Genomic DNA, 11,224 nt, shown 5'->3' with positions numbered 1-11,224 from the left:
TCTCTCTCCGGGCCCCCGAGGGAGGGCCAGTCCTGCACCCCCAGCTCCCCGTGTCCAGCCCTCTCTCTCCGCGCCCCCGAGGGAGGGCCAGTCCTGCACCCCGCGCCCCGGGGCGGGCGCGCGTCGGAACTCCGCGCTCTCGCCTCTCGCAGTCGCCGGGAAGCGTCAGGGCAGAGGCGGGGGTGGGGCGCGGTTAAAAGGCGCTGCAGGTGGGAAGCCAGGCCGGCGCCCGCAGCGGAGCCAGAGCACCGACCGCACACTCCTGACACCGGCCCGAAAGCCGGGGCGCCCAGGCCCACCTGCTGCCCGGCTGCAGCCGAGGGCGCCGCCCTGCGCGGAGAGCTCCGCGCCCCCGGGACCCCGGGACCCCGGGACCCCGCCGCCGCCCCGCCGAGCAGGTAAGCGCGCGCCAGGCACGGGCCCCTGACCGCTGGCCGCTGCCTCCGGGAACCCGAGCGGCGAGGTCCGCAGCCTGCCGCCTCTCTCGCCCTCTCGCCCTCGTTGGCCACCGCTCACAGGTGGGCCCGGTGGCCGCGGGGCGCAGTCGCCCTCGGGTGGCGGGGCGGCGGGAGGCCGGGGGGCCGCGCTCCGGGGTTGCCTGGGGCAACCTTATCTGCGGCGGATCCGCATCCTCCCGCGCCTCCCGCGCCTCCCGCGCCCTCCCGCGCCCGCAGAGGCCCCGCCGCGCTCGGCCCCGCGCTGCCTGGCGCCCTCTGCGCAGCCGGAGGAACGAGGACCGACGGGTTGGACTTTTGCCCTAGATGGTCCCCCTTCGACCTGCACAACAGGTTTTTATAAATATACCGCATGGTGTGTGCGAGCGAGGGTGTGGACCTGTGCCCCTTTCTCCCACTTCCTTTGCTGCGTTTGGGATTTTCTTTGCTTTTATGGAACACTGCAAGTCCGGCCTGGATTTGGTAAAGGAAAGCCGGTTCCACCGGGCGAGGGGACGAGTCACAGGTAGAGCTGACCTGTCTGGCTGCATGATGGATGCCCAAGGAACTTGGGAAACGCAAATGACAATAATACAATTACTGGACTATTACTGGACAATAGTAATTAAGTGTCATTGGTGACACATCTCAGTTAAGAGGTGGAGGCACCAGAAGGTACTTCCTGTCTAGTGACAGAGAGCAGTCCCAGGTGTTACCTGGCTTCGAGGGCTCTGACTGGGTTGGCCTCCCTTTCTGGAGCGCAGGACTGAACCTGAGGTGAGTGTGGCCTGAATGCAGCTCTGCGCCCCCGGAGTGCACCCCTGTGGGGACCGCAGTGTCCCCGTGGTGGAATCCTGCTGTCAGTGGAGTGCCAAATCATCGTTGTCCTTTCCCTTCAGTAGACTTTATGCCATAGAAGTATTTTCTTGCCCCAGTTCTAGTAGAATCTAACCAGCGTTCCAGAAGAGAATGTCCTGCCCCAATGCAGTTTCCTTAGAATTGCAGGATCCTGCTCAAAACTGCTCCTGTGGAGAGCTTTGTCTGTTGTTTGGATCAGGCAAAGTCTTTGGGGGTGTTGTTTGAGCCCTGCCAAGGAGGGGAGAAGGAAGTTATGAAGAGAGAACATCAACACCCTGTAGCCTGGGGTGAGGGGGCGGGGAGCAGGGTTCCCCAGCACCTTCCCAGCAGTGACCCAGACTGGGAAGACACTAGTCAGACCCACTGCTTCACTTGGGTTTTATTTTAAAACCAATCCTGGTGCAGGTAACAGTGACTTTATTTTCCTTTTCTGACGTTTTATCTTCTGAATTACAATAGCTTTAAGAAAGAAAAGAACTGCAGGTCTGACTAAACAAACAGTTCAGTAAGGGTGAAAGAAAAATTTCTACTTACAAACCCTGACCATGCATCTTCAGTTCAACCTGAATATTCTAGGAGCTATGAGTGGTTTGTAGACATTAGTTAAAATCTTAAATAGAATAAAATTGTGGGAAAATAATTTTCAACACAAGCTTCTTGGCCATGAGGACGTAATCTGTCCAATGGCTGCATTATGATTTATTAAGATTTCTGTTTTACTTGCTTGGACCATGATAATGGAACTGGGTTCCACTGAGCACCTTTTCCTTTTTTATTTTCATGGTCACTCAACTCAAGTTAGACTGAAATATTTGGAAAGGACGAAGGTATGCTTTGACAGAGACTGCTTAATGGAAAATGTTTTAACTCTTTGACTTCTTAAATGGATTAAGAAATACATGTAACTCTATGAATTATCCATGTTTATGTTTAGACTCCAGACATAGAAAAAGTTCTTTCATTTTTATTGAGTTAATTTTGAAGAAGTAAGTAAATCCTAAATCCATTTTATCACTAGCTGTTACTCTGAAAGGACGATTGATGAAATTTTGAGTCATTAAATTTAAAAATCAGAGATAAGGTTGTCCCTTGGATGACCTGAGCTTTATAGAGACAACAGACATAGATTCTTCTTGAGTAAGGAGTTTGAGTTTGTTTGTTTGTTTTTTGTTTTTTTTAGACTGCTGATTTAGGGGAAAGAGGAGCATATCCAGTTTCTCAAACTTCTTACTTTTTTTCTTAATTGCTCAAGGAATGGACTTGGGGTTTGGGGTTGGGTAATATTGTTATTATTATTTTGATAAAGCAAAGAATCTACACTTAAGATTTTATTTTTATTTTATTAATATTCAAAGTATGAAGCATCAGGAAGCTGGTAGTCTCTAGACTTCCCTCCTAACAGTTCTGGAGATAAAGAAAAACTACCCACAAAGGTCACACAATAGACACGTAGGGCATAGTTTAAGAAATATGGTCACATCTATTATTTTTCTCTCAACAGGTGACATCCTCACTGAACTAAAACTGCACAAAGAATTACATTCATGTCATTACTGTGCTACATTGGCTTCTAGGCACTCAAATGGTGTAGAAGAAAGCCTGAAGCCCTTGAGGAGGGAACGCTGCCTAATTCTTCTCCAGGCCAATAAGCTGTGAGTCCTTGGAAGGAAGGCCCAAATGTGCTTATTTTGCTTTGACATTGTTTTTTTTATCAATATAAAACTCCTCAACTAGTCAGAGCTAATGTGGAAATCATGAAGAATGTGTTTTGTTCTCAAGTATATCAAATATTCAATGAATAACTTTGAAAGAGTCATCCAAAGGGCAATAGAACTTCCTAGAAAGACATTTTCCACCTCTTGGTGTCTACCAAGGGGTAACATTATAATTTTAAAGCTTTAGTTTTGGTTCTGTCATCAGTGAAACTAAAATGGCATTATTAAGTAAACTGGTTATAATTAAATTCTTAAGTTTTAAAACAATCAAGAAATTTTGTTACGTAAATTATTTGAATTGTACAAAGGAAGGACACTCTATCTTCATAATGCTGTGTGTATCATCAGAAATAAGATCAATGGTTTACTTATTCTTAGAGCTAAGTATTCCTGACTGGAGCTTTAGTATCAAGAATGCAACATGGAGTTATTCACCATCATTAGTTGTACCATGAAACTAAAGACAGTTTACCTTTGTAACTTGAAGTGTAACCACATTTTTTTTTTTTGAGAGAAAGAGAGAGCACAAGCAGGTGAGGGACAAAGGGAGAAGAAGAGAGAGAATCTTAAGCAGGATCCACACTCAGTAGCACACAGCCAGATGCAGGAGCTGGAGGCAGGGCTCCATCTCAGGACTCTGAGATCATGACCCTGAGATCATGACCTGAGCCAAAATCGAGTTGAAGGCTTAACCCACTGAGCCACCCAGGTGCCCCAAAGTATAATCACATTCTTGTATGGAGACAAGACTACAGAAGCTAGGCAAACGTATTCTTTCCCTAAAAGAGAGCCAGAGGGGAACCAGTTAACTTCTCTGTTTGCAAAGAAACAGTTAGTATTTTACTTTTTATTGAAAAAGCTCTTCCCATTGGCTGCAGCCAGCTTGAAGCCTGGGAGAAAGGAGGTATTTTGCTTACTAATACTAACTGCAAAGAGTTCCAACGGATGCAGTTGTTTTGGAAAGGAATTTTCAGAGCATTCAGCCTTCAAATCTTCTACACCCAAAATGTTGATGGACCGCTACCCCAGGAGTTATGTTTTTATAGGGAGGACTGGGCCAGTGGGCAGTCTCTTCCCCCAGAGCCACAAGTGGCTTCAACCTACTGCAAGGTCAGGAAGAACAAGTGGAGCCAAATATCCTCCTTTCCAGCTTATTGAATCTTCTACCCTCTGTCAGCTCCTTCCTCTTCTGGGCCCCTCAAGGGGGAAGAGCGTTCTGGGGGCAGGTGACTGCAGCGAAGGGTCAGGAAGCTTGGGGCAGTCCCTTTCCCTGACTGACTCCCAGTAGTTGTGAGGCAAGTTGTCCTTCTGCTCTTAGCACATGGACGATGATACACGAGACCCATGCCTAAGATCCTCAGGATGTGGACTAGACAAAAGAATCAAAAGAGCAGCTCTCACTGGAGGAAACATGGGGTCACATTCACTGAGTGACTTCCCTGCAGCGCAGTTCTGGCAAGGGAATGATGGAGAGTGTGCAGAACAGGGCTTCTTGTCATTTCTACGGTGATATGTAATGGGGCCTTTAATACTGCAGATCAGCTGGTTTGTCTTTAGCCTCATTGTCTTGAGTGACCAGTAGGCTGGACACACTTGTATTTGGGTTTAATCACTCATTTTTCTTAGTGACCTAGGCATCTCTTTTTCTCCCTTTAAAAGCATGGGGGGAAATTGCTGATTTTTAATGGAAGTCAAAAGTATTGTAAAAATAGATTATTTTCTGTTCAGCTTTGCTACTTTGATAGAACTTCAGAATGTGTCATTTGGGCACCCAGAGAAGTCAAAAGAAATAAAACCACTAACATCATAATTGTCCCTGTTTTTTTAAGAAGGAAAAATCCCTAACGCACAGATGTCAAGGATCCTGCTTCTAGAAAGCTAGGACTATGTTCTTGTGGGGAAATTCTGCCCTCCTGACCTCTCGCATGGCTTCGGCCTCTCCGAATTCATTCAGATTGAGTTATCCTTTTTCACCTTGTTCGGTTTGCTTTGCTATACAGGCAGGTAATGGGTGGCCACAGGTGTGCCATTGTTCGGTAGGGCTCTTGATAAAGAACTCAGAGAAAAACAGCCTTCTTACCTGTGGAGGAGTTTAAATCCTCTGCACTTTGGAGGGTTTAAGAAAATGTGAACTTCTTTTTGATAAGTCAAAAACTTGCTGATTGGACACTTAAACCAAATTGCAATGGGGAATGTTTATTGGGAGAACATCTTTATCAACAAATAGGATTTTCCCCCTAGGTGAATAGCTGTGTAAAATATGTTTAACCATTAAGATGTATGTGTTCCTACCTCCTGAAATGCTTCCAGGATAGAGCAGCAGCAATTAAGAAAATTTATTGTAATGACTTTCGTTATAGACTAAAAATTATTGTATAATTCATATTATCCAAGGTGAGGTTTTTTTAAAGATTTATTTATATATTTTAGAGAAAGAGAGTGGCAGGAGCAGAGGAAGAGGTGAGAGAAATACGAGCAGACTCTGAGCTAAGCGCTGAGCTCAATCTCATCACCCTGAGATAAAACCTGAGCCTCTGACTTAACCAACAGTGACACCCAGGCACTCCCCAAGATGAGTTTTTAAAATCAAAGATACACTTACTGTAGACTTTTAAAATCTCTTTCTCAGAAGGTAGACACTGGCTCCACACCTCTCTTGTACCAATGTTTTAGAAATAATTTTTTAAAGAATTTCTCTTTGATAAAGTAGGGGAAGAGTCTCTGCCTTTTCTCTGTTATCAGTTAAAATTATGCCTTGTGCTAGAGCACAAGAAGCATCGTGCCCACCCCGTTCTTTTCTTTTGGCTCAAATATCTTACTTTTCTTTCTTTTTCACATTTTTTATTCTATTTTATTTTTTGTGTTAAATAGTGATTAAATTTTTTGACATCGTTGTTGCAAGCTTGGGCCCCTTCTGTTGTGTGTGGCGACCAGGGTTGTCTTCTCTTTTCTTGTTGCTTGAAAATCTGAGCTCCTCAGTGCTCCTGGAAGTTTCTCCATCCCTTAGCTGATGGCCTCAGAACTGTATGACACATTTAGGAGTTCTTGTTTCTGCCCCAACCCCCTTTTCAAGTCTTTAGCTATGGAATTCTACCTGTCTTTTCATTTTCTTTTTCTTTTTTTTTGTCTTTTCATTTTCATTGAAAAAAAATTAATATGCTTCCCTAAAGCCTAGGCTAAATTAAAATCATAATTAGCATTTTCCCATTTCTGCCACAATGTAAGCTTTCGGCTCAATTTTAGTTTGGATTTAAGAATTCAAATGTTCTTGTCATATTCTGTGTTAAAACGTTTCATGCTCCATGGCATTTGAACAACTTTTAAGATCTATAAACATTTCAAAGTCCTTTAGTTCTTTCTGGCCAGTGGAGTAGGAATAGGCTGGTATATGCACTAAATCTTTCAAAACTATTTCTACAGTTCCTTATTCCCAGCTCCACCTCCTTTGCTTTGATGTTGGCCTGCAGGGTCTGGGAACCCTGAATAGTCTGAGGGTGCTAGTTTGTTAAGTGCTGTTTTTTGACTCCTTCTTAGGGATTATTCAAGGAAATAATAAGCATCTGTGAAATTCCATGATCACTAATTATCCTGTCTTCTGGTGACTCCGTTAATCAAGTGCAAGTACAGTTGCAGAAGTGCAGCCACATTGTGTCCTCCCCATTTTTTTCTTGTTAAGATGTTATGTGCTTCCTCCTTGCATAGTTGCAATCTAACACCTTCAAATTCATAGGATGGGAATGCATCTCTGGAAGCTCTCCCCTGTGCCTCTTGCTGCAACCACCCCCCCCCCCCCCGCATCCCCCATCTGCTCTGCAGCTCTGTTCAGAACCTGCTCAGTGCTGGGAACTGGACTGTGCCTTGGGATGCAAAGATGAAATAGTTAACATCTGTATACAGTAGGCAATAAATGCTTATGGGAGTCTTGGTGATTGTTATTTACTTGGCTTGGCAATGTGGTGGCAAGAAGGGGTTTTCCTATAATTGGCCTCTATATGCTTTGGTAAGAGAAGGCGGGGGAGAAACTCATGATGTTGAAATTTATAGCTAGGCCTCTGCTTGCCCTTCCCTCACCCTCAGTAGCATGTGCCCCCTACTTCCACTGCCCAGTTCAGACAGAAAAGGAATCCACACACACATGTAATGTGGATGATGGCATTGTTTCCTTAGGCCTATATGTCTTTCTGAGAAAAAGGTGATTTCTCAAAAACCAAAGGGCAAAAATGAATTTCTCAGAAAGCCAACTAAAGTGGAAGTCTACCTTTCATAATACAGGACTGGCTGACTTTATTAGTGTCAACAAAGGATCTTGCTTCTGGGGCACACATTAGCACCTCATCCAGATACTCAGTGCTGAGCACTCCTGAAGGAACTGAGCCTGCCTTTATTTACCCAGTTGCTTCGAAGAGCAACATGTGTGATGCAGAGCTGTGGGCAGGACATGGGGCCTGGGGAAGTCGAGGGTCAGCCTGAGGAGAAGCCTACCCCCGGTATGCAGTCAAATACAAGAAAGTCTCCCTAAGACGGACTGATGAAAGGACTTTGGTGGCTCCCTCATCCCTAAAAGGTTTGACAATTGTGTGAGCCTGTTTTTCTGAAGAGAAGGTCTTCACTTTCAAAAGATTCTCTGAGTTCTGTTCTTTCTTTCTTTCTTTCTTTTCTTTCTCTTTCTTTCTTTCTTTCTTTTCTTTCTTTCTTTCTTTCTTTTTCTTTCTTTCTTTTTCTTTTCTTTCTTTTATCCAAATGCTGATTAATTCTCTAGTCTTCTATGGCAATGTAGGGTAAGAAGGCATCTGTTTGAATTGTAGCAAAAGTTCCTGTGGGAGTCAAGAATGTTTTCTCTCAGGATGTTAAATCAGTGCATTAGTAGGGAGAGGCTCTGTACTGCTGGTTCTTTCGTCCATGGCTCTTGGGGTGCAGGACTAGGGAGGGAAAGCTAGCAGTGGCCCTGGTTACCGTGGAGAGCCACAGAGCGCTTTTTGTAAAAGCTTGTGATTCTCATTCAGAAGGGAGCCTTTCTGTAGCGTGTGACATTATGCCTCCTTAAGAGCACATGAGTTCAGCAAATGATGTTATTCCAACTAGAAAACATAAATATATTGTGTAAACTAGCAAGTATTGGGGTCTCTTACCCCTTTCTAGTCCGCTAGTTACACCACATTATGTCATTCCAGTGATTTTTTTTTTTTTGTCTTCGATAAGCCATTGAATGAATAAGACCTATTGTGGGACTTCTGTGATCTCTTGGGCAAAATGAAACTGATGCAGTACTTAGATGCATGGTGCTTAAAAGAAAATTGGGAAATGTTACTTGTTTATCTGACTTCCTGGATTAATGTCAAGCAGCAACCTAACATATAACCTGAATTCAGTTGAATCAGGATTATCTGAACCCCCCACCCCCACCCCGCAAGAGTTATTTCTGGTTCAAATATGTTAGAATGTTTTTAGAGTGGGCCTTCCCTACCAGAAAACCTACTAGCCACCTAGGAGGTTGAAGTTATAAGATATCACACCATACTTGTTTTTTTAAAAGATTTTATTTACTTGAGAGAGAGGGCACAAAGAGGGGGGGGATAGGGGCAGAGGGAGAGAGAAGCAGACTCACCGCTGAGCAAAGAGCCCAACTTGGGGCTCCATCCCAGAACCCTGAGATTACAACCTGAGTTAAAAGCAGACGCTAAACCAACTGAGCTACCCAGGCACCCTTTGCAGCATACTTTAAGAGAAATTTGCTTGAGTCTATAATATAACTATACTATTTTATAAAATCAGAGGAACTTTCCATTGGTTAACCTTTGCTAATTTTTGTCTGTTTAGGAATAAGCCAACACGATGGACTGGGGTACTCTACACACTTTCATCGGGGGTGTGAACAAACACTCCACCAGCATCGGGAAGGTATGGATCACCGTCATCTTCATTTTTCGTGTCATGATCCTTGTAGTGGCTGCTCAAGAAGTGTGGGGCGATGAACAGGAAGATTTTGTCTGCAACACTCTGCAACCAGGATGCAAAAATGTGTGCTATGACCACTTTTTCCCTGTGTCTCACATCCGGCTGTGGGCTCTGCAACTCATCTTTGTCTCCACCCCAGCCATGCTGGTCGCGATGCATGTCGCCTACTACAGACATGAGACTGCCCGCAAATTTAGGCGAGGAGAGAAAAGAAATGAATTCAAAGACTTAGAAGACATTAAAAAGCAGAAGGTTCGGATAGAGGGGTCCCTGTGGTGGACGTACACCAGCAGCATCTTTTTCCGAATCATCTTTGAAGCATCCTTTATGTATGTGTTTTACTTCCTTTACAATGGGTACCACCTGCCCTGGGTGTTGAAATGTGGGATTGACCCTTGCCCCAACCTTGTAGACTGTTTTATCTCTAGACCTACTGAGAAAACCGTGTTTACCATTTTTATGATTTCTGCATCTGTGATTTGCATGCTGCTTAATGTGGCGGAATTGTGTTACCTGCTGCTGAAAGTATGTTTTAGGAGATCAAAAAGAACACAGACACAAAGAAATCACCCCAATCATGCCCTAAAAGAGAGTAAGCAAAATGAAATGAATGAGCTGATTTCAGACAGTGGTCAAAATGCCATCACAGGCTTTCCAAGTTAAATATTTCAAAGCACTATGTAGCTGCTTCATAACAAAAGTGGTGCCTTCTCCTGAAGGCAGGTCCCACCTGAAAGTCCCGTCTCTAGGCTGAAGACTTCATCTTTATAAATACTTTCATAATACATAGATACTTAACTTTTTGTAGAATAATTGTTCCATTGATATGAAACATAATCAAATATGTGGTCCATCTCTGAAAACTAAGACAGGATTAGAACTGTGCTTTAACATGTTTAAGTGGACTGTCTGACATACTAGGTATTTCCTGAAAATTTAGGTGTGTAATTGTTTTGATAAAGAACATTTATCTAGAAATTGATACTTGACTAGAAAAAAATATTTTTAGAGGACTGAATGTTTTAGTTCTGACTTTGAATTTATATAAAGTATTTTTATAATGACTGGTCTTTCTTACCTGGGAAAACATATGATGTTAGTTTTAGAGTTATGCTGTATCTAAATTTTGAACTTACAAAGAATCTATCTTGTTGTAAATAGTATTTTGCATTGTCTATTGACAAATTTATGGACTATAATGATACTTTTAAGGTGGAAATTGTTCATTGTACAATATATTTTTATCACTTTCTGTATACAGAGCTGTATGGAAGTAGGAAGTTTTTTAAAACTAGACGATTTGCGATCATTGTGAACAGCTAACATGAATGTGCTCACCTCAATAAAGATTAGCCCCATTGCTTAAGCCTTCCTATGCATTATGGGTTTCTGCTCAGTCTGGGCCTCACGTGGTCATCCCTCATGTGGCATGATGAGTTGGTTGGGTGACTTTTGGTGGGCAGGCTGCTGGTTGTGCAGGTGGAGTTGCTGGGGAGTTCAACCTGGACTCTTGCATCCTCACATTAAATGAGAAGCTGAGCTTAGAAGCCCACCCAGTCCTTAGCTTGAAGAGGATGTGGCTGCTTTAAGACACAGAAAATGTCCTCTGGAAAAGTTCAGCCTTGATAGAGAGGATTGAGGGAGTCAGCTGCAGCTCTCAGACAAAGATTGCCTCAAAGAACTCATTCATTACCTGAGTCCTTCAGACCCTGGTGACTAGATAAGCACCCACAGCTTCACACCCACAGATAAGGAAACTTGTCTCTCCAGGGATTTCCAGATTGAACACAGATGCCTTTAGAGGGGGTGCTGGTGAGTCAGTCACAGACTAGTCACTCTGGAGAGGTAACACACACACCCACACATAAGAAAGCACTGTGTAAAGGGCCAACATTAGCATGGCATATTCTGCATGAGGAAACCTAATAAATAGTAAGTGTACACAAGAGAATAATAAGTGTACACATGTCAATATGGCACTATGATTCCAAAACCTCTCTCCAGAAAACAAAACATTCTTTTTCTTCAGGGTCCAAAGCAAATTCCAGACATATCATTTCACCCATAAATACCTTAGTACCAATCTATGAAAATCAAGAATTAACCTTTTAAAACAAAACTATAATCCTACCCTCACATTAAAAAATCTGGTTAGCACTCATAATTCCCGATGTCCTATAATGTTCTCTCTTTTTAAATAGCTATTCAAATGAGTATCAAATAAAGGATGAGGGGAAATACCAGGGGCAGATAAAACAGTCT

At 43.5% G+C, this 11,224-nt stretch overlaps 1 protein-coding gene across 4 annotated transcripts; it reads left to right on the top strand.

Moving 5' to 3' along the window:
* The first annotated feature begins 260 nt into the window (after nucleotides 1-260).
* Nucleotides 261-10,333, top strand: GJB6 (gap junction protein beta 6). 4 transcript variants are annotated; one of them, XM_055317377.1, is made up of 3 exons: nucleotides 261-398; nucleotides 2,794-2,944; nucleotides 8,825-10,333. In XM_055317377.1, the coding sequence occupies exon 3, from the start codon at nucleotides 8,840-8,842 to the stop codon at nucleotides 9,623-9,625; it is 786 nt and encodes a 261-aa protein (XP_055173352.1). In that variant the 5' UTR covers nucleotides 261-398; nucleotides 2,794-2,944; nucleotides 8,825-8,839; the 3' UTR covers nucleotides 9,626-10,333. The 4 variants fall into 4 exon arrangements, with proteins under 4 accessions (XP_055173352.1, XP_055173355.1, XP_055173354.1 ...); XM_055317379.1 differs by lacking the exon at nucleotides 261-398 and adding an exon at nucleotides 736-1,211; XM_055317378.1 differs by lacking the exon at nucleotides 261-398 and adding an exon at nucleotides 1,241-1,697.
* Nucleotides 10,334-11,224: the final 891 nt, after the last annotated feature.

Source organism: Nyctereutes procyonoides, unplaced genomic scaffold, assembly GCF_905146905.1.
Source record: "Nyctereutes procyonoides isolate TBG_1078 unplaced genomic scaffold, NYPRO_anot_genome, whole genome shotgun sequence".
Taxonomy (NCBI): Eukaryota; Metazoa; Chordata; class Mammalia; order Carnivora; family Canidae; genus Nyctereutes; species Nyctereutes procyonoides.
The sequence above is the reverse complement of the archived record's forward strand: the minus strand, read 5'-3'. Positions and strand labels throughout refer to the sequence as shown.

Bases quoted from the DNA above. Each gene is read 5' to 3' on its own strand.
- GJB6 (XM_055317377.1), top strand. From the start codon at position 8,840: ATGGACTGGGGTACTCTACACACTTTCATCGGGGGTGTGAACAAACAC.